Source organism: Ammospiza nelsoni, chromosome 12 (genome assembly GCF_027579445.1).
Source record: "Ammospiza nelsoni isolate bAmmNel1 chromosome 12, bAmmNel1.pri, whole genome shotgun sequence".
Classification (NCBI taxonomy): Eukaryota; Metazoa; Chordata; class Aves; order Passeriformes; family Passerellidae; genus Ammospiza; species Ammospiza nelsoni.
Genome location: NC_080644.1, coordinates 7,200,223 through 7,223,176, shown reverse-complemented (window position 1 = coordinate 7,223,176; position 22,954 = coordinate 7,200,223). Strand labels below are relative to the sequence as shown.

The 22,954-nt window shown below is 48.6% G+C and overlaps 1 protein-coding gene across 1 annotated transcript; it reads left to right on the top strand.

The window, feature by feature from the left end:
* Positions 1-9,990: 9,990 nt before the first annotated feature.
* RAD21L1 (RAD21 cohesin complex component like 1) lies at positions 9,991-21,578 on the top strand. The gene is made up of 13 exons (XM_059480922.1): positions 9,991-10,149; positions 10,305-10,434; positions 11,915-12,014; positions 12,981-13,087; positions 13,462-13,647; positions 14,267-14,368; positions 15,335-15,445; positions 16,452-16,681; positions 17,522-17,624; positions 18,338-18,477; positions 19,156-19,236; positions 19,785-19,862; positions 20,640-21,578. Exons 1-13 carry the CDS (start codon positions 10,006-10,008, stop codon positions 20,829-20,831), a joined length of 1,704 nt encoding a protein of 567 aa, XP_059336905.1. The 5' UTR covers positions 9,991-10,005; the 3' UTR covers positions 20,832-21,578.
* The last annotated feature ends 1,376 nt before the right edge of the window (positions 21,579-22,954 follow it).

The window sequence follows — 22,954 nt, the reverse complement described above, 5'->3', positions numbered from 1 at the left end:
TCACATTGGGAATTTGCTTTGTACCTTCCCCTGAGCAGCAGCGCTTTTCCAAGAGGATGTAACTGTATTAGGAAAATGAAGTGGAGAGCAGCCCAGCCCTGCTCCTGCAGTAATTGCCTCTCCGGGGCATTGAGTGCTGTTGGAACACTGCACACAGCTGCGTTGGCAGAAATATAAAGGGGGAAGGGATCCCCACATCTATCTCTTTTCCCAAAAGGCTTTTTCCTTTTAAAACCTCTTTGCCTACAAATGCAGTTAATAAAGCTGTGTTATGGTGTGTGTGCCACTCTGGGCCCTGCACACGTGGGAGCAGGGAAGACCAGCTGAAGAAATCTGGTGCTGGGAGGAATTGGAGCAACTCCTGCATCTCCCCAGGGCTCATGCATGGATCCCCATTCGTGGAGGGGCTGGTTCTGAGCCCAGACCCACTGCATTACCCACAGGTTTTTTGGGGGAAGTCCCAGCTGCAGACGCACGGGTGGGCTGTGGGCAATGCCCATGACCAGAGCAGCATGGGAGGGATGGAGAGAGACCCAGGCTCAGTGAGGCCACTGCTCTTTCTTGTCCCCTCTATCCACAGCTTCCTTCCAGGAGAAAGAAGGTCTCAAATGGGGAGCTTCTGGGGTTGAAAGACTGGATGAGGGATGCTGCTGGAGTTGAAAGACTGGATGGGGGAGAGGAAACAGCTTTGACCTCATCGAGAGGCCCTCTCTGCAGGGGGCGGCTGTTTTCTGTGCCTGAATTAATCATGTTCTGCGACCTACCAGGAGGGAGAGGCGCAGCCGGCTTTGATGGGGCTAATTAAAGCGAGTCAGCGCGGGGAGAGGCTGCGGCAGGGCGAGGAACCGGCTTTTGTCTGCAGCGCCCGGCCCCGGCGGCTCCGTGGTGTTGTGCAGCTGGGAAACAGGTGGCAGAGGAGGGGAGTGGGTTCCAAAGGGGACAAAGTGTCTGCTGCAGGCCTTTGCCTGAGCCTCTGGGCTCCCAGGGCTGAGCCATCCACTCTCCAGAAAGGATGAGTAAAACGAGACAAGGATCCTCCTCTCCATGTCACGGGACAGTGGGAACAGGAGAGTGCCCCCACAGTTGCCACTAAAGGAGCTGGAGCATGGCAGAGGTGGCTCCTGAGGACCAGTGATCCCAAGCACATTCCATATTCCATCTGTAGGGCTTGTGGCCAGCACAAACCCCATTCCCTGAGAATGGCTGGAGGACAGCTGCCCCCATTGTGGGTTTGTTCCACAGGGGATGCAAGGGCCAGGTCTCCCTTCAGCAGGAGGGACAGTTCAGGCCCTCAGCCACGTGTCCCTGTCCCCAGCACTGCTGTTTGTGCCCCCAGCCACAGGAAACATTAGCATGCACGGGAGCACAGTAACACACCCCGCGTTAATTTTTATGGGGAGGCTGCGAGGAGCGGCTGGGGCTGGATGTGCGGTCTTGGCACAGGCTCAGCTCCCTCCTCCAGCAGCAGCACTTCCACTACACGTTTGAAGAGAGGCACTGGATTATTGGTAATGGCTCAGGATCCCCAGAGAGTCCTTCAGGCCATCTGCCAGCCCGCCCAGCCCACAGCACCTGCCTGCCTGCTCCCGATGGGATGGCAGAACCCCCGGCGTCGCTAATTACCCTGCAGCCGGTGCTGCATCCTTGGATCCTGGGTACAGGGAAGCCGTGTGTGTGTGTGGCCCAGCAGGAAAACAAAGCAGCCCCCATGATATGGAACTGGGAAAGGCACTCTGGACCCTCCCTGCTTGCTTTGCTCACTCCTGGCACAAAGAAATACACCCCCAAAACACCAGCACTGTGGGACTGGAGAGCCATTGACCCTCCTTCCACTCAGGCTGCACAGCATCAGCCTTTCCCAGCCAGATTTTTCTCAGCACTGTGAAATATTTTGGAATGCTTCCTACTACTCCCCTGCACATTAAGCACCGCATGCTAGTGCCTCTTTCCCAGTGCCTGCCAGAGTGATGAAGGGACAGCCAGGTCAGACAGCTCCATGTCTCTCTTTCACACCCACCCTACATCTCAGGCTGGGGGAGGTTGTGTACGAGATCACATCCCAGCCGTGGAGGTCTCAGTGCAGAATCTACTTTAATTGTGCTGTTCCTTCACGGTTTGTTCAATGTAAATATATCTCTATATATGTAGAGGCTTCCCCTAGTCCTGCAGGGACTCAAGGCAGAGTCCAGCAATGTGCTGACAAAGCAATAACAGCCCCTTCCTGCAGTTTCTTGAGCAGCCTCATGGCCTAATCCATGGGAGTATTCCTTGTGCTCACATACAGCAGGTGCTTAACAGCTGTAACCTTCACCAGGCTCAGCTTTTCATCCTGAAAACACTCCTTCCATCTTATTTGAAGCAACAAAAAAGGGATGAGGATGATTTCTCCATCTAACGGGTTTATTTTACTAATCCAGAAATGCAGGGCCAGTGCTGAGTTGCAGGAGGGACATCTGCCTTCTCAGGGCAGAGCCTTGCTTGGAAAGACTCAGAGCTCCCCCTTTCTCCCTTTTTTCTCTTCTTCCTTTTTCTTCCCTCTCTTCCCTCCCTCCCACAGCATCACCCCCTCCTCCACCCTAGAGTTCCTCAGTGACAGCCACAATGACATTTACCCCTCTGTGTTCTCCCTGGACCCTTCATTTGGCCCCTCAAATTAAAGCCATTTGTCCCAAGGCTGTTGGGGACAGGCAGTGTTTGTCTGGGGACAGTGGGGCACAGCCACCCATTTCACTCCAAGTGTGGTTTCATCCCAGGGAAAGGTGCCTGGGTGCCAGGATTGCAGTTGTGAGGTGATTTAAAGTTGTTCCCTGGGATCTTACAATAAGTACAGAGCGTGACCAGTGAATGTAAAAATCCCTTTTCTTTGTGTCAGGCTGTCTGGAGGGACTTGTCCCTGCCTGAGAATGTCTGAAGTGAGTAGCTTATGGGATGGATTGAAAACTGGTGGCAGTTCATGATAAACAGCACCTTTTGTGGGTCTGCATTTTCCAGTGGGATAATTATTTCCCTTTCCCAGCACACTGCTCATACCCATTTCTCTTTCCACAGAACATTGTGCTTTAATGACGCTTCATGTTTAATTCCCGAGATGCAATTTTGCCTTCACACCACAGACAATGGCCTTGAATCAGCAGAAAGGCCAGCCTGGGAACACCCCAGCAGCAGCACTGCCAGCTCAGTGTGGGACACAGCCACCACGAGGCACTGAGAATCATCCACTCTCCTCTGTACAGAGCACCATGGGTTTGGAAGAGGCCATTCCAGGGCTGCTGGTGGTAGTGGGATGCTTGGCACGGTGCAGGCATGTCCTGGCCTTCATCCTGCTGTGCGGAATCGAGCTGGTGGGCTGTGAGGGCTGGGGGTGGCAGAGGGCTGGACCCCACCCCACAGGTGGTGGGCATGCTTGCTGCCTCCTCTTCTGCCCGGAGCAGTGCAAGCACCAGCGCTGTGCCAGAGTTTTACAGGAAACTATTGCTAAAAATGGTCACTGATGGCAGAAACAGGTCTGTAGGGAAGAGCAGTCAGGTCCTGGCTGTGGGAAGGAGCTCAGCCTCACATCCAGCCCAGGCTGCAACCGACCATGGCACAGAAATCCCATGGCTGCCTTGGTTGTGCCACTGCCATGATGCTGGTGGCAGGATCCCATCCCGGAAGGTGCTGGGGAGGCGACAGGAGGTCCCAAGGCCATGCTGTCCCAGTGCTGGTGGCGGGGAACAACCCGGGCCAGGGCCATGCAGTCTGGTGGAATACCCCAAAGCCTCATCAGTCCGGTGCTGTTGGGCCAGAGCACCGTTCAAGAAGGGTTCAAGGAGGTGGGAATGGTGGCTGAAGGCTTGTGGAGGCAAAGTTTCACCCAATGGTATCGGTGTTGGGAGTGCAGCAGGGGGACCCCGTTTCTGCCAGTGGCGGGGGGTCCCTGGGGTGCGCACAGCTAGGAGCCGGGCCCCTCGGGGGGCTGGGCTGGGGGGCTCAGCTGGCTCTCGAGCAGCGCCCGCGTCCCCTCAGCTGACAGCCTCCGCAGTCGCAGCCGCACCGAGCCATAGGTGCCCCCGGTGCGGCGGGCGGCCCGGGCGCGGCGGCGGGCGGCGGCGGCGGCCAGCAGCAGGGCGGCGAGCAGGAGCCCGCCCAGGGCCAGCAGCGCCAGCCCGGCCACGGTGCAGCGGTCGAGGCGGGCGCGGAGCCGGGCTGCCCGAGCCTCCAGCCGCTCCATCTGCCGCGCCGGCACGGCGGGGTCGGGCCGCGCCGCCCGCGGAACGGCCCCCGCCAGCACCACCAGCGCCGCGCCGCTGAGAGCGCAGCCCAGCGCCAGAGCCAGCCCCGGGCCCGCCGGCACCGGCCCCCCCGCGCCCGCACCGGCCCCCGCACCCGCCGCCGCCGCCTCGTCCGGGCTCCGCAGCTCCGCCGCCCGCGGGGACGCCATGGAACCACCGCCGGGCTGCACGGCCGAAGGTGAGCGGTGGAAGCGGGACGGGATGCTCCGCTGGGTCGGAGGCGGGTCCCCGAACCGGGATGCTTCCCCAAAGCAGAGCCGGACCCCGAGGGCGGGATGCTTCCCCTCCCCGGAATCTCTTTCCGTGGCCGGGCTACCAGCCCCACCCCGCAGGTCTCCGAGCCGGGCTGCTCCTCCTCCTGGGATCCCGCTCAGCCGAACCGGGCAACCTTCGGAGCGGCGACCCCGCCCGGACTGTCCCCCTTCCGCGGAACCGACCCCCGGACCGGGGTGTTCACCTTCCCTGAACCCTCACCTGCCTCTCCGGACCGGGTCGTCCCACCTGGCTCTCCTCCTTCCCAAACCAGGCTCCCACCGCGCCACCCACCTTCCCGAATCCGTCTGAAACCCCCTGTGGGGACCTGTGTCCCCGTGACTCCACTAAATTGCCCCTCACCGGACCCTCTTCTCCCGCCGGGGTCTGCCCTCCCGTTCCCCGCTCGCGCACCGGGCTGTGGCCCCGCTCCGCGCACCGGGCTCCGCTCCCGCTTCTCCGCTCGGTCTCCCCTCCCCGCCGATGCCCGCACCGAGCTGCCCCGCTTCCCCTCCCGGTCCCCCGCGTCGGGCTGCCTACCCCCGCCGCCTCCCCGGCTCCCCGGGCAGGTGCCGGTGCCGCCGCGGGGCGGGCGGTGGGTGCCCTGAGCTGCGGTCGCGCACGGCCGCCGCACGCACACGCACACACACACACGTACGGGGGGCACACACATGCACTCGCATGCACACGCCCGGGTGCACACCGGTACCCGCTGTGCACGGACCCTGTGCGACAGGGACCCCTCTGCGCACCCCTCGGCAGCGCCGGGACCCTCCGTGGGCACCCCGGGGGCTGCGTGGGGAGGGGCTCTGGAGAGCACAGAGCACCACGGTGGGTTTTGTGTGGGGTGTGCCTGGAAGACGTGCCCTCCACAGCCAGCAGTCCCCTGTGGGACATGAGGTGGAGCTGGGCTGGCGACACTGGGCTTGCAGCATGAGCATCCCCAGCACCAAAGACAGCAGGGAGAGGTCCCATATGGACGTTGCCCAGGCTGCCCCCAAATTCTCAGGGAAAGTGGGGGTTGACCTGGGTTTGGGCCAGGTATGACATGCCCCAGCCTGGGACAGAGGAGCTCCTGACCCCTGCAGTCCCACGACAGTCCCACTGGGCTTAATGCCCCCCCCTACAGACACACACACACACACACACACACACACACACACACACACACACACACACACGTTATTTATTCCATTTTTCCTAGACCATTCATGTCAGTGCCTGCACTTTTCTTCTCCCTGACCTGGCACCAGAGCCAGGCACGTGCCCCAGCAGCGACCTGCTGGCAGCCACACACTTTCCCTCATTTGTTAGTACGACGCGGTCTATTTCCACATTTGGAGCAGTGCCTGGAGATGTGGATATAAATCCCAGCAATAGCGGGTGGGCTGCTGACAGCTGCTGGGAAGGTTTGTCCATCACTTTTCCAGTCCCTTCAACACCTTCACATGTTTCCAGTATATCCAAAAGCACACCCAGTGCTGCAGGTGCTGGGTGAGCTCAGTGCTGGGACTGCAGGGATGATGTTTGTGCCCTGCACCCTGTCCCCATCGTGTCCTGAACCCTGTCCCTGCACACAGCGTGTTCCTCTGCAGCTACACTGGGCTCTGTGTTACCCATAGTGTCTGGGCCCTGCTCTGTGTGGAGATATCAGATGGGAGTTTCTTGCCACCTGTGTCATGACAGGGCAGGGATTTTCTCTGAAGTCTCTGTCAGGTACAGCTAAAATGGATTAAAAAAGGTCAGAGAGTTTTAGAGCATGCCACACAAATAAAGAGGTGTTTTCTGAGGGCTGGACAGGTGCAACACGATCCAGGCTCAGCACCTATCCAGGCACAGTGTCTATCCATGAGGCTGACTGGAACACCCTAAACCAACACATGGCACCTTCTCAGTCTCTGAGCTGCAGCAGGGGCATGGAGCTGCCATGGCAGGGGGCTTGGAATGAGATGATCTCTAAGGTGTCTTCCAACCCAAACCATTCCGTGACTTTGTGACTCTGTGGAACACAGAGGCTTCCCAGCACAGTGTCCCCAGAGATGTAGCCAGAAGTGGGCCAAGAAAGAAGCAGAATTAAAAATAAATGTAAGTGCATCCTGACACGTTAACTACATTTAGAGAGTCTTTAGTACCAACCCACTCCGCAGGAAGGCAAGAAATGCTTGGAGACAAGTAGGTCATGGGACACAGATTGTCCCAAATCAGCAGGAAAAGATGGATTTGGAGCAGGCAGGCATATCTCAGTGAACAGATGGGCAGGAGCAGATCTGCTGCCTCACCATCGCCAAATTCCCTGGGAAGACAGAACTGCCACCAGTTTGCTCCTGAGCAGAGCTGTGGTCAAGCCCTCTGTCCTGGAGCACCCAAGCCCTGGGGCTGCCCGTGCACCCAGGGATGCCAAGGCCAGGAGCCTGGCCAGGATGGGGATTTGTGAGGCAGAAGCAGAGGTACTCCTGCTGTGGCTCCCACCTGCCTTCATACAGGGACAGGCTGAACCTGTCATGGGGTCAGGGCTCCATGCTGCCTGGGGCTGCTCCTGCACCCCAATCCCACAGCAATGCTCGAGAGGCCACCTGTGAGGGATGAGGTGGAGGGATGCATCCTGCTGGCATTGCTGCTGCCCCAGGATCCCAGTGCCATTGCTGGATGGGAACTGGAGGGGACCCCAGGCCTTTGAAGGGGCCTCAGGGTAGCCCAAAATCCTTCCTGATCCTGAGGATGGAGACTGGCAAAGGCCACGCCATCCCCAAGGTGCTGGCACTAAGAGAAGGAGAGGAGAGGCTGAGACAGCCAAGATCTATGCTGCCAGTGCAGGAGCAAAGAGAGGAGAGAGACAGCCAAGGTCAGAGGGAGCACTGCCAAAATTCACAATGAAACTGCAGGAGTGCTGGAGGGGAGTGACAGACGACTTGGAAAGAAAAGGAAAGAGGAGGGGGTGAAGGAGTCTGGGAGATGGAACAAGGTGAAGGAGCCAGACGGGGAACCAAGGATGGGAACATGTAACTCCTCAGACAAAATGATTGAACATGGATGAGAGGGACAGCAAATGGGAGCCTCAGGCAGGCAGAAGAGGACAGCAGGAGCAGGAATGTGATGGAGCTAGACCTGGCTCTGTTCCCTAATACAGCCCACTGCAGCACAGCCCAATTTTGGGGAGTGCACAGCTGTCTGGTGCCCACTGACAGTTCTGACCCCTATCCAGCCTCACCACCGAGGTGAAGTTTCATTCCTGCCTCCTTAGCATTCACAGCATCCCATGGCAGAGCGAGGACTCGCAGCCAGCACAGCTCAAGGTGACTCAGAGGTCAGGGAAACAGCAGCCAGGCAATTCAGGAGCTGGCTCTACATCACCATGAGATCCAGCAATTTGGGACGACCAGAGATGCCCGGCACATCACAGCCTTCCTGCCTGACACTGCCAGTCCCTGTGTACCCCAGACACAGCATCCCAGTGCTCCCCATGGATGAGAGGGGGTTCTGATCCAGCAATCTGCTCCTGGGAGCTGCTGCCACCAGCAAGGCAGGTAGGGCTGGACTTGAGCCTTGGTGCTGGGGAGGGCTGGAGCTGCACAGTGGGCAACAGTGAGGGTGGTTACCCTCTTGCAGGGCATGGAGTTCTCAGACAGGTTTGGTGCCCTGGATGGGTAGTGGATACCTGCCCCTGGGCTTGTGGGAGGTTCCTCCGAGTCCCTGTGGGGATACACCACTCCAAGGATGATTTATAGCAAAAAATCGCTCTCCTTCCCCAAACATCTGAGCCCCAGCCCTAAGGCAGCTGGAGGGATGGAGCCCTGCTTGCCACTATGGCCAGATGCAGAGCTGCACTGGGATGAGGCTCAGCACTTTCCTGGTGATAATTAAGATCTCATTATCTTCAGCTAACACCAGGGAGACAGGGAAAACCTCAGGTGCCTTGTGATATGGCAACAGCTGATGCTCTGGGCTGTGCCTGGGAGCTAATGGGAGCCTCGCTTGTTCTGCCTGAATATAAAGCATGAAAAGCACAAAGCAGAGGGTGAAAAACTATTTTTCTTCCTGACTGGTGACACCTAAGTGTGCAAACACACTGTCTTCTCTCAGGGATGGCTGGAGCTGACACAGACAGATGGCTGTGCACCTTTTGCCTTTCCTCCCCTGCACAGAGGTCTGACCCGAGGCTCTGGTTTTTGTCTTTTTTGTTTGTTTGTTTTGTTTTTGTTTTTTGTTTTGTTTTCTTCTGCAAATTTCCTTCACCAGGGGAGTTTTATCAGACGTGTCTGGAGCCACGCAGGAGCTGCTCACCTGCAGAGAAAGAGATGGGGCGGTGTCTCCAAACTGGCTCTTGGAACGTCAAGGGTGAAAGGGATTGGGAGAAGAAGGGGAGGGGAAGACAAGGAGAGGAGAGGAGAGGAGAGGAGAGGAGAGGAGAGGAGAGGAGAGGAGAGGAGAGGAGAGGAGAGGAGAGGAGAGGAGAGGAGAGGAGAGGAGAGGAGAGGAGAGGAGAGGAGAGGAGAGGAGAGGAGAGGAGAGGAGAGGAGAGGAGAGGAGAGGAGAGGAGAGGAGAGGGAGAGGGAGAGGTGGATGGAGAGAGTGAGATCGCTCTCCACTCTCAAGAACCCAAAATGACACATGCGACAATGTGTTCCCGGGCACGCGAGGCTCCTGCTGCTGAGCCCCAGGAAGGAGGGGCCATTGACGGCGGCAGGTCCCTGCCGAGGGCTCCGTGGCAGTGGACACGGGCCCTGGGGGGCTCTGAGGGCGGGCCCGCTGTGCAATCCCCTCGGCGCCTTCCCGCCCTCGGCCGAGCCGTGGCTGAGGCCTGAGGAGGGTCCGCCCGCCCCGCCGAGCCCCCTCAGCGCCGCCGGATCCTCCTCGATCCCCGGGGCTCCTCATCCCCGCAGGGCCCCTCAGCGGCCGACTCTGCCCATCCGTCCCTCAGGATCCCGCTAAGTGCAACGCGTCCCTCCTGGCATTGCTCAGGCCCCCTGTCCCCTCAGCGTCTTGGTCACCCCATCCCCTCAGGTCCTGCTAAATCCTCAGGGCCTGGCTGGCTCCCCCTGTCCCCTCAGGCACCACTAAATCCACCCTGACCCATCCTTTAAGGATCCTGCCAAATCCCCCCTGCCTGCCCTCTGAGGGTTCTGCTAAATCCTTTCATTCCCTCAGTGCTCTCAGGGTTCTCCCATTCCCTCAGCGCCCAGCTGGGTGATCCCAGCCTTTCTGGATCCCACTAAATCCTCACATCCCCCAATATCTGCCTGGGTGCCCAGTCCCCTCTGATCCCATAAATCCTCTCATCCCCATCAGTGCCTGGTTGTGTCCCCCCATCCCCTCAGATCCGACTAAATTCCTCCTTCCCCACAGCAGCCGACTGGGTCCCCCATCCCCTCAGATCCCATTAAATCCCTAATTCCACTTGGGGCCCCAGCACCCATCTCCTGTTGCAAGGGGAAGAGCTCAGGGAATTTTGTCAGGGCTGCCCTGAGACCTTTTGCCAGGCACCATGTTCTACGTCCATTTGCTCATCAACAAGCGGGGACCACTGGCCAAAATCTGGCTGGCTGCTCACTGGGAGAAGAAGCTGACCAAGGCACACATCTTTGAGTGCAATTTAGAGGCCACCGTCCAAAAAATCCTTTCCCCAAAGGTAGGCTGCAGCATGGGGAGGGATCTCCTGCAGAGTCCTGGGGTGGAGCTGTTGGTCTCTTGTAGAGAACTCTGTTATTTCTGTGTAATATTTTAATGGTTTTGCCAAAAATACTAACTCCTGAACAACCTTTTTAAAAATTTCAATCCTTACAGTTTGCTATAGCTCTGCGAACCTCTGGACACTTACTCCTGGGGGTGGTGCGGATTTACAACAGGAAAGTAAAGTACCTCTTGGCAGACTGCAATGAAGCTCTGACCAAAATGAAGACAGCCTTTCGTCCAGGTATACACAAAATTCAGCATTTTTTCATCTGTGTCCTCTCATTTTAAAAGTTAATTTTCGGATATTTCTGTTAAATACACATTACTGACCCCAAAAGAAACTGACCATACTATCACCTACTGCTGGTCTGGCTTAATTTACTGCCATTTCAGATCTCTGACTACCTTAACAGAAGCAGTATCTTAAGTGGGCTTACAAGAAGATGCTAGAATTCAGCCTCCATTGCTGAATAATTAATTTTAATTTCTGATGACACCAACAACATGTCTAACAGTGTCAGTGCCAGACCTGACAGTGTGTTTTGAGCTCTAGCCATGTAGACAGGGAGAAGGGACCTGAGATGACTGGAGCCTTTTCCAACAGGCTCTGTATTTGTCATACTTAGGCAATAAATGGGAGGCACTGTTGTCTAAAAAAAAAGCCTGAGAACAGCAGTGTCTACTGCCAGTTTTAATGTGCTTTGTGACCTGGTCTGTTTGCAAAATAGTCAATAATTACTCTGCATTATTCTCAAGGATATGATCACAGAATTATAGAATCACAGAACCATTTAGGCTGGAAAAGCCCTTCAAAACCCAGTCCAACTGTTCACCCAGCACTGCCAAGGCCACCACTAAGCCATGTCCCCAAATACCACGTCTTTCAAATCCCTCCAGGGATGGTGACTCCAGCATTACCCCAGGCAGCCTGTGCCAGGGCTTGAAAACCCTTTTAATGAAGAAATTTTCCCTTAATATGCAAGTGAAATCTGCCAGCCACAACTGGTGGCTATTTTGGAGAGAGATCCTACAGCAACTTGGAGGGCACCACACAGCTCAAGAGCACCCAACAGCACCACTGCTGCAACAGAGACTTTATTTACCTAGAGAAAAGGGGGGAGAAGAATCTCAGCAGAAGTGGTAAAATGCTGAAAAGGGATGTTCAGGGATGCTGTGAAATCTGCATCAACAGAAATAGACAAAAGTGATCTGACTTTGAAATTAACCCTGTTCTGAGCAAAAGGCTGGATTGGATGACCTTGAGAAATCCCTCCTCTCGTGAATTTTCCCAGGATTCTCTGATTCCCAAGTAATTGGGAGTCTGAGTACATAATTATTTGCTGCTGGAGAACAGTGTTATGGAGACAGAGCAGAGGAAAGGAAAACACAGTGGTTCATTTGCAGTGCTGTGAAAGACTCTGGGCTAGACATCAGCTGGGAGAACCTTCCAGGGACTTAAAGTAGCTGCTCACCAACACGAGTACTTACATATTTCAGGTCCTGTTGCAGCAGACTCTTTTGTATTTGTCTGTAAAAAATAGATCATTTTAAGGACATGGAAACTGAAATTTCACTTTTGGGTGCCTAAGCTGTGCCATTCTGTGATTTAGAATGGCAGCAGCCCCTCCTGACAGGTTTATGGGCTTATTATACCTACTTGGGAGACAGCACTACTTTTATTTTATTGATACTTATTTTGTTATGTTGTCTGTTTATTTCAGGTCTTCTTGACCTTCCAGAAGAGAACTTTGAGGCTGCTTATCAGTCCATTACATTACCTGAAGAATTTCATGATTTTGAAGCACCACTACCAGATGTAAAGTAAATGCCTCCCCAGTTTTTATTCATTCTTTTAGAATTTCCAGAAGTAAAAGCTATACACTTGCTGTTATCTGATTGAGACTCAGATTGGGTTGTTTTGATTTAATAACTGAATTCTCCTAAATTCTGAGCTCTACAGCCACAGGCATTGTGCTTTGGTTGTTTTCCTCAGTCCTTTAATCAACAGACCTTCACAATGGAATAATGTCTTGAACTTAGTCTTCAGGATTTTAAATTGTCTGCGTGAAGGATGCAAACAGCTTTCTGAACCCCAAGAGAAGAGATAAAAATTAGTATTAATCCTGAAAGATGTGGCCAGTAACCACACAGTGTTGCACTGTTCCACTGGGTAGCTTCATTTTGTTTCTGCTCCACTGCTCTCTGGGGCTGGAGTGTTTTATCAGCAATAGTCAGCCTGGCTCCTGAGAAAAAGCCAGCACATTTCTTAGGCTTTTTTGACACAAAGCAGCACTAATGTAGAAAACTGATAAAAACCAGGAGGCTAAGTCATGTTTCTGATGGCTCTAGTGCCTCAAAGGTCCAGGACAGGAGATTTCCACTGAGGGTTGCTCTGTACCTCCTCATAAATATGGTTTGATGGGATCAGTAAGGGTTTATTATTTTGTAAGTACAGCTGCAATATAATACACTTTATTCAAGTGCCTCAGTGTGCTGACTCTTTAAAGGTGCCTTTTCTACCTGCCCAAAGAATTGTGTAATTTGATTTAAAAGATGTTTCACTAATTAGTTGCCTTCTGACAAGGGTCTGGTAGGTACCAGGGCTTGGATGGGAGCAAAATCACAAAGGCCCAAGTTTAGTGGCAAAAGGGAGTGGAGAAATATGGAGATAAAATTGTGATAAAATGCCAGGATTGAAGGCTGTGTAGAACCAAGTTTTCACATTCCAGCTGAATGCTCAATGAGTTTCAGTTCACTCTCTATTTTTATAATGTTTTTTTCATTCAGGGCCATTGATGTTGCTGAACATTTTACCTTGAATCAGAGCAGAGCTGAAGAAATCACACTTACAGAGGATTATGAAAGCAGTATACTTCTCTGTGATAGAAACTTTGGTGAGAGTAGTTGAGAGTAGAAGAATTTCATAAGGGGAAATGTGTTTTATGTGAAACTTTTATGTGAGCCCTTTCCATGTGTGAAAAAGCTGTGATTAAAGGTCCATTTGTTTCATGCTTTTGCTGATTGGGCTATCATGCTGTCTTAGGTTTAAAATTTTGTGTAAGCAATATAATCTGGTGTCAAAGACTGAGAACCAAACCAAACATTTCCTGCTTTTACTAAATTAGCTAACATTGTTTATTCTTTATTCCATTTGAGGTATGGGGTGTCTTGTAACCTTTAAAAAATTACTTGAAACATTAGGAAATTGATACATCTGAGTTTACAAAACTCAGACAGATGTGGGATCAGGAATTGTGTGTTCCCTCAGATGAAGAAGCAGAAGCCCTGAGGAGACAGAGCTTCTTTGAGGGCAGTGTCCTGACGAGCAGTAACAGTCTGGTGGCAGATCCCAACTCAGCCAGCACCAGTGGAGACAAATCTGTGCTGCATGAAGATGTTTACTGCTTCCAGGATGACCATTTTGGGGATGAGGAGGATGCTGCAGATATGATTGGTAGGGTTTGCCACAGGCAAAGAGAATTGGTTCCTTTCCAAGTATTTTCATTCTTACAGGAAAACAGTCAAGAGAGCAGCAAAGCGATTGTTGTCAAACATAAATTCTCTGTTAGCTGTTGTTTCCATACATATATTTTTACTACTTGTCACTAAGTCTATGATCACTTAGACACTGCCAAGTCAAATTGGTTTAAAGGCTGTATTTCATTATTTTAGAATTAAAGACATTAAATTTATGCTTAATGTTTAATAATTAATTTCTGTTTTCAAAGGTGAAATAGTGCCGCACTTTTTATCCTTACTGTTGTAATAACAAAGGCAGCAAAGTAGTTTCTGGATCATTATGGCTTAGAACATTTATGTAAACCTTACAGATTGATACCTGTTAACACTATTAAGGCGATATAAAAAAAAAAAAAAAGGGTGGAAATCTCAAACTTGGGACTAATCCCCTCCTTTGTGTGCTGCTGCAGACAGCCACACCACTGCCAGCCATCTGCAGAAGCTGAGCTTGCTTTCTTTGCAGAGTATTAACCTTGACTAACATTAGGCTGTATCAGACTGTATCATGACTACTAAGGCTTAGAATGATTAAAACTATGTGCTTTGTATTTAAGAAATCTTGTTGAGGGATGAGCAAAATGTCCTAGATAAAGACATTCTTGACGAGGAGGAAGCACGTCCTTTGTCACAAGATCTGCCAGAGAACAGCACAGCCAGTGAGTTTGCAGTGTCTGCTCCATCTCACATAAACCCTCTGTTCCTCTGTTAATGCCTAATGTCACTCACATTCAGCTTTTTGTATCCTTGTGCCTTTTTCCTTTCTTCATTTATTTTGCTGCTTTTTTTCCCCCTAAACTGCTTCGTCCACCATTTTAGGATCATTTTATTTGATTTAGGAATTCCAAATTTGTAACTTCACATTGCTTAGAAACACCTTCATGTGACATCCTGTTGGATATGCTGTTGGTTCACCCTGCTGCTCACAGCATGATGTCCCTTTTGAGGGGGAAAGAAATCCAAATAAGGCTGTCCTGTAACAGTGAACTTTCCTAGTGAGAGCTTAAAAGATCTTTTCCAACAGAAACAATTCTGTGCTTCTATTTCTGGCTTCATATTTCTGCAACAAATGACACTTAAGTAGCTCATAAATGTGCTGTTAATCTTCTTTTGGTTTGATGCTGATGAAAGAAATTAAGCTTTGATAACTATTTCTGAGAAATTTTTGCTATCTTAAATCCTTACTCCCCCATCAGAGTGTTAGTTTAAAACAGAGAATTCTGGAACAGCTTTAAAGGGATAGAGTGGCTCTTGCCTCTCCTTGCTCTATTGCTGGTGCTGCTTGTTATTTTCTGTTGACAGAGGTGTCCCCACTGCCATGCACTTGCCTGGAACTGGAAACAGATAGGGATTATTTGCCCCTGAACACTTTTTGTTGTGTGGATTTTTCTCCAGATCTGTCTCTGCTATGGCCTGGTCATTCTGGGATCAGTGAAGGGAAGTGTAGAGCATTGAGAGTATGAGAAGGAACTGGTGAACATAAGGGAGATTATAAACAAAAACACAGTTTCCTATTTCTTGCTGTTTTTGTCTGGTAGCATTCTCTGTCATGTGATTGAGAAATTAGTCCATATTGCAATTTTTCTTTGTTATTAATTTGGGTTATTTGCTGGGTTTTCTTGCAGTTGAGTCCAACTGTGCAGACACCACTGTTAAGGATGGAAATCACACAATGAATGAGACAATCCTTTTGTTCCAGGAAGAAGGGTTTGTGCTTGAGCCAGTTGATGATGCAGGTCAGAAGTTGATCTGTTTCTGATAAATGTTTGCATTAACTAGTTTTGGTTTGCTTTTTAGTAGTGAAAATATTTGCAATAAAGATTATTCCCACCTTAGATTTCATCTGCTCCTGCAGTCAGAGTTCATTTTTACAGTAAATATTATACAAACCCAGTGTCAGGTTATTTATCCTAGCTTCCCAAATTTCTACTTGCAGTTTTTTTCCATGTACAAGTCAAGTTTTGTTGCTCTTCAGCTGTGGTAGCATTGCAAGCTTGGCCTTGGGGGTGGTACTGAAGATTCACCTGAAAAACTTTAATTGCCAGTCAAACATCAATGACTTTTATATTTAAAATCACAATCCTAAAACTTTCAAGCCTTTGGAAAACATTGGTTTGTGAACTTTTAACAAGATCCAAGTGAAGAGTATTACATTTCCTCTGCAGAGGAAATCTAAATGTCCCCTATCACATTGGTGGCTGTTTATGAATAAGCAAGCTCATGTTGACAGCAATATTTACAATATTGGAATTTTCTGGCCTGCCCAAATAATATCCAGGAAGTTATGACTATATAACTAATCTGTGCCTTTCTTTTGTGTTTACATCTTGATTAAATTGGTAAAGGATTAAACTGACAAATACAGATATTAATTATAAGGTAATGAAACCTCTTGAGTGCATCAGCAGTTCCTGGAGCACTTAGCTTCCTGATGGATTAAAGCCTATTCAGTCTTGTTGCTCTATCATGTGTTTTCATTATGTTGTCCTGTACCCAGCTCTTTATTAAAAGAATCATTTGTCTTCCACAATTAAACATAAGGGAATTTCCAATAAAAGAGTACAAAGAGTGAAAACTTCATAGAAACTTTTGAAGGACTGGCCTGTGCACTTGTGCTTTGATTTTCAAGTCCAGGCAGTGTTCAGAAGGTCGGCAGCCAGGTTGATTCACTGGGCTTTTTTTGTGTGCCTAATGTCCTAGGAATAGACCTTAAGAGTTGTTATTAATACTTGCTTTATGTAGCTGTCACCCCGAGGAAGAAAAAACAAAGAAAGAGGAAGCTGCTGGTGGATGTAGAGAAGGAGCTCAGCTGCCAAACCATTTACAAGCAGCTCTCCAACTCCTCTGACCTCCTGGCCACGCTGGACCTCGCTCCCCCTACCAAGAAAACAATGATGTGGAAGGAGTGGGGAGGTGTGGATAAACTCCTGTCCCATTCTTCACAGCCTATGATTCATGCTCAGCTGCAAAAGGTAAACATCAGTTCCTTGTGGGGTCTGTGCCACTGTGTAGGTTCCAGGATTGTTGCAGAGCTGGGATCTGAGTGAGAGAGTTTTGCAGACTCTGATCTGAAGCTGGAGCTGGCTGCAGGTGTGCCCTGAGCATTGCTGAGCAGTTCAGGTCAGCAGACACCTGATGGTTTGCACACTCACCACTAATTGTTTCATCATCTCTGGGGTCACAGCCTTAACCTTCTGCACTCCAACAAGAGAAAAATTACAAAAGGAACAAGAGAGCTGATGTTTCATTTCACACACTGGCACCTGACTGATCTTATACTGAGACACAACTTTTTACTCCTCTGTCCATTTTTTTTTTATACTTTCTCCTTTGTTGTATTGTTTCCTGGTTTATTTCCTCTTTGTAATCAATTTGAGTTATCTTTTGTTTATATTTACTTTAAAGGTACATCAGACATTAGTAGTAGAATATTGCTGATGGATTTGGAAGGGTTCACTGCAGCAGTGCAGCTTCACCACTTAGAGTCCAGCTGCAGAATTACAACTTGCTCTTTAAGAAGATGAAAACTGCAGATGTTTCTTTCTTTCATCCTTCCCTACTGGCTGGCTTTAAAAAAATGATTCAAGCTGCTCCTAAGATGTTTTATTTTTTCATGGAATTCATGTCAGAGCTGCAGAAAGCTATTGCTTAAAAACAAACAAAAAATTGCAGATTTTCAGAGTGACCTAATTCAAATACTGAAATTCTGGGTTGCAGTCATTAACATACAGTTCCTATTCATATTTTGTGTTGATGTTTGTAAATAATCTGACATGATATTCTGAAAGCAAACAAAAAATAATTCTTTTCAGTTGTTTGAAAAATGCTTCAAGACTGACAGATTTAAGATGAGAGCAAATGGAATACAGAGGATGTCTGAAATGAAAGAAATGAGAAAAGAGCAAGATACTACAGGTAATATTTTAATTCTGTTGTGCAGAATTAGGTGTTAAAGAGTATTTTCTATTCTACATAGTGTTTGAGAGACACAAGAGGTGTTGTTGTGCAGTATTACAGAAATTACTACTTTGCTGTTCTTTTGTTTCTTAGAAATTAAATGAAATCCAAGTTTTTTCTTCCTTGTGGCATAAGAAGATATTTTTTGTTTCATCTTTGGTTTCTCTAATTATCTCTGAAACTACAGATTTGGGTAATGTTGCTTGTGGGGTTTTTTCAATACAATTGAAAAAAATTAGCTTTCCACTTGTCCTAAGCTTAATCAAACTTCTCTCCAAAATTCCAAATTAATGTAAAAAGTTCTACTTGTATCTGGAAGATGTGTTTAGTTAATATCAGGCAAGAAGAAATGTTCCATTTTAAATCTTCTGAGAAGGATGTATCCACTTTCATTCCTTTGCTCTGCTGGGAACCTAACCTCTCTCAAAAATTAATTAACAAACCCTCCTCCTGTGAGTCCATAAAGGTCAACTTTCAGAAAAGGAAAACCTGCCTTAGAAGGTTCTTCTTCCATGATTCTGTTGGGAATGATGTTTCTTCAATATTTGCTTATTCTGGCTCTTCCTCTCAAAGACTGTGAACTTGTGTGTGATTTTTGATTTTCAGAGGATTTTTTAAGGATGGTGATTCACAGTAATTTCCTCTTCAACCTTGGTTTTCTGTTAATACAGAGATGCTGCCAGTAGAAGAGCCAAGTTACCTGCAGGAGCCAGCTCATTCCGAGACTGGGAGAAAAATTAGAAATGATTCCTTTATGTTGACATCACAGAATGACAGAAATGAAACCAATGAGAACTGTGGTGAAATTATAGTGAGCAGTTTTCCTCAGTTTTAGAGACCTGAGTGTGCCTATTGGTTCCACTTTTTGCTAAGATTCCATTTAAAATATGTTAAGAAATTAATAATGTTTGGAAAGGATGCTAAAAACAGTCAAGAGAGCATTAAGTAGCTTGTGTGATGAAAGTTTATTTATAATTTGGTGAACTCCCAACAATGAATGAATGGTTAATTAAAATGTTTATTAATCAGCATAGATTACAGTTTAATCACTAAGTATACATGAGAGCTTAATATTAAATATGAAATATTGTACTGAAGAGACAAATATAATCTTTATAAAGGATAAAACTTACATTTTGTGTGTCATATTGAGGAAATACTTAAGCAATATCTCCTTCATCTTCACTTCTGCTAAAGGGCATTCTTTAGAGAATATGAGGCTCATTGGTGTTGAAAAGTGATGAAATTGGAGCTAATGGCAGCAGAAAATGTGTGCTCCATGCCTGAACTCTGCCCATAGGTTTAGATTCATCTGTAGATAAATCCTACACAAGGTCCTTCCCTGTATCAGGAAAGACATGGTAGAAATAGCAGCTATTAACTTATTTTGAAACAATTATAATAAATTCTTTGAAAAGAACTGTGTAAAGAGAATTGCACTGTGTGCATAAATAGCCAGGCATGGTGATTGTCTTCTTCATGTTCACAGGAGGATGGAGCAGCTTTCTCTGAGAGCTCCAAAAATTCCCTGGGCCAGGAGGTTGAAGCACAGCAGGTGGAGGTGCCAGAGGTGTGTGTCCTAAGCTGATGGCCCTGGCTTGTTTCACAAGAGAACCCTGTTTCTTAAAAAAAAAAAAAAAAAAAATAGCATTGTGAACTTCCAGGGAGTTTTGCTTCCTGTGAGAAGGAAATAATTTCAATTCAACCCTGCTGGTTCTGAGGATGTTCAGGTACTCTGAAACCAGGGCAGTCAGCTGCAAGCTTCAGAGGTTAAACCCAAAATCCCAAGTCAAATATTTGAATATCTCTTTAAGCTCCTGGCCAGTGCAAATCCTGTCAGAATCCTAGTCCCACAGAGCAGTACCTGGCTGTGGAGCTGCCTCACTGGGACCATGTCCATGTTGCACCTGAGCTGTCTCTGAGCACAAAGCACACAGGTCCCGTTCTTGTTTCACACAGCTTTGTGTGAGCACAGAGGTGCCAGAGGCTCCTGATTCCCTGAGTTTTGCCATCCAGCTCCATCTGGATTTTCAGCCAGCCTGGAACTCCTGTTCTTTTTCTTGTGGTGTGTGATTTTTTTACAAACCCTGACTAACTTTCTGTTTACTTCCTCTCAAGGAGCAAACAACAACAGGGAAAGACAATGAAGAAATAAGATGGGGCAAAAGAACTCTTCGGTTACAGAAAACTTTACAGGTACCAGTGCTGGATTTTGCTATTAGATACCAAAAGCTGGTGTTGATTTCAGCTGGACCATGTTAGAAAAGCTCTTCCTTCTACTGTCCACTGTGTCTCTGCCTCTCACCTGCAGCATGTGCTTTTTTTTTGGTATTTCTGTGGAAAATCAGGATTCTGGGTGCTCAGTGTGTGGTGTTCCTTTCCACAGCTGCTGGAATTACTAGAATTTTCTGAATGCTCTTGTTTTTGAACATATTTCAAAGGTTCTGTGCAAATAGTAAATAAATATTTACCCCTAGGTACAGCCTTTATAAAACAAGAGATAACTGATCCCAAAGAACTGCTCAAGGATATTTATTGTTATCAGTCACAAAGCATGATGGGAGCACTCACTGGTGTAATGGAATTCTGTGGAATTGTAGGTTTTAGTAACACATATAAGTACCAACACTTATGGCATTAAAATGTGAAGAGTCACTTCTATAAACACAGATGGAAAATAGCCAGGGAGGTTGTGGACTCCCCATCTCTGGAAGTGTTCATGGCCAGGTTGGATGGGGCTTGGAACAACCTTGTCTGGTTGGAGGTATCCAGGATGGGGGAGTGAGATGGTCTTTAAGGTCCCTTCCAACCCAAACCAGTGTGTGCTTCCATGATTCTATGGAGATGGGATCCCATTTGAGGCATTCAGGCAGGGATATTCCCTCTGTGCTTTGCTCTCTGTTTGGACTCCATGGGCTCCAGTTTTACTGGTGCAGAAGCTGCCCTGACTGATTTCTCACTTCCCTCACACAGCAACTGAAGAGATCAGGAGTGTCTTCCTTCAGTTTCTGGGAGCTCTGCCAGAGAAACAGCCGGAAAGAAGCTGCAGCCACATTTTACATCTTCCTGGTGCTGAAGAAGCAGCAGGTCCTCCAGCTGCAGCAGCCCAAGCCCTTTGCTGACCTCATGGCCACTGCTGGGCCCATGTTTGACAAGATCAGATAAACTGATCAAAATACAGCTTAGGTTGCATTTCCCTGCAAATTGTTTTTCTGGGAAAAGGATGGAATGTCTTGTCAAGCTGTGGGAGATGAGCAGAGCTCCCTGCCCTCTACACCACCCAGCCATGGCTGGTGCAGGGGTCCTGCCCCAGGTGATCACTACAGGGCTTACTATTAATATTTATAGTTACATAATGAGTTACATGATAGCTATACAATATGTTAATAAAATACCACTAAAATATATATTCTACGCAAGAGATTTACATTGTGAAGGGTTTTATAAAAGTCCTCAAAGGAATTTTATAAAAATCCTCAAAGGAATTTCATAAAACCTTTCTCAGAGACTACCTTTGGAGCTTAAATTATTTTTACAAGGCTTGTGTCTGTTAATTGTCTAATACCATCAGTAAGAATTATCTGTTTACTCTCTGTAGCAAAAAATTTTAGACTATTTAAAATTGTTACTGTCAAAGAATGTTCAATATTTCATATCTTAAGATCTAGCAGGGTACTGTCTCCAGTGTTGCTTTTGTGTGTTCAGGCAGACAGAGGTTACACTGGCCCTAGAAGAGTCCAGAAGCTGCAGCCAGAAATTCTATTTCCTAGAAACCCTGCATTGTCTGATTTCACAGAGCTTTTTAACTTATTAACACCTTTATTCATGTGTAGACCTATTTAAAAATGGATGTTAACTGAAATATTATTAGTTCTTTGCATTTTTATCTAATTTAGGATAAATTTTATCCCTTTTACTGTCATTTTCTGAAGCTCTTGGTTTCCAGCTGCCCCCCACCTGGAGGAGGAATGGTTGTGCCCCACTCAGCTGCTTTGGTGACATCACTGTTCCTTGATGTGGAATCAATAAAAATCAGAAAATGTTTCCTTTGCTTGTTGTTGTTTCTACTGAAGGATCAAATCCTGTGGGTTCATCTCAGGGTCAGGGACTTGGTGATTTTACTTTAAATGGGAAAGGATGGGTGATGCTGTCACCTGACTTCAGCTGTTCACTCACCTCAGTGACACCCTGTTTTTCTGTGCCCACTAATGTGTGTGGTTCCTATCCCACAGGATTTGGGGTGCTTTGGTTTTGAGGGTCTGTTTAAGGGAGTAAAAAGGCTTTAAAAGAGGTGAAGCCCCAGTGTGGGGCATGGGGTGGCCACTGGCTGTGGGGGTGTTCCAGCTGAGTGTCCTTTCTGAACAGGAATATTTGATTACATAAGTATTGGGCCTGTGCTGCTGTTCTCTGAGGAGTTCCTTTTCTGAGTGTAAGGAAGGGAAAAGCATCCCTGTATAATAAAAACATCTCAGTTTTCTGCAAAAGAAACACTATTTTTGGGTGGGAATAGGAGCATGGCTCTGGCCAAGGCTGGAACCAAGGGCAGCTCCCAGAGCCAGGTGCTGACCTGGGAAAAGGGTTTGAGTTTGGTGAAAACCTCTCCCTCTTTCCCTGCAGCAGGCCCAATCTCCCGGGAGTGGTGCTCCCACTCTCCAGGTCAGGGTATCCTGGGAGACCAAGCACTGCAGACTGCAGAGGGAAGGAGAAACCATTTTTCTTTCCCAAAAGCCATCAGGAATGACTCTGCATCTCACAGCAGAGCTGCTGCCTGTGCCACATGGTCAGAGCTGCTCCAGTGGCAGCAGCTGTGATAACTCATTAATTTTCCTTTCAAGGAGAGAGGCTGTGCGTTGGATTCACCGGGAAAGAGGGAAACAAAAGGCAGCTGGAGGTGGGCAGGAATAAATGGGAGGCAGGAGATATATATACACTGAAAACAGTCTGTGTGTTGGGATAAATGAGGCACAGATCATGCAGGAAATAGTGCTGCAAGAAAGACTGACATGTATTTACCAAACAGGTTTGTCAAAACTCTGAAATAACCATAGGGGCGTGACAAAGGGAGCTGGAATCGTCTGGGAAGCACAATGGGCCTGGGGTCAGACCCAAACTGGGCTCAGGTTCCACTGTGGCTGTGAATATTTCCCACATAAATCCGTATGCGGATCCACACAGGCTGGATGTTTGCAGCACAGGCACAAGTGCATCTCTGACGCTCCCGGTCCCCACGGGGGTGTCCGCAGCCGACCTTGGGCGCTCCGGCCGCGGGCACGGCGCTGCCCAGGAGC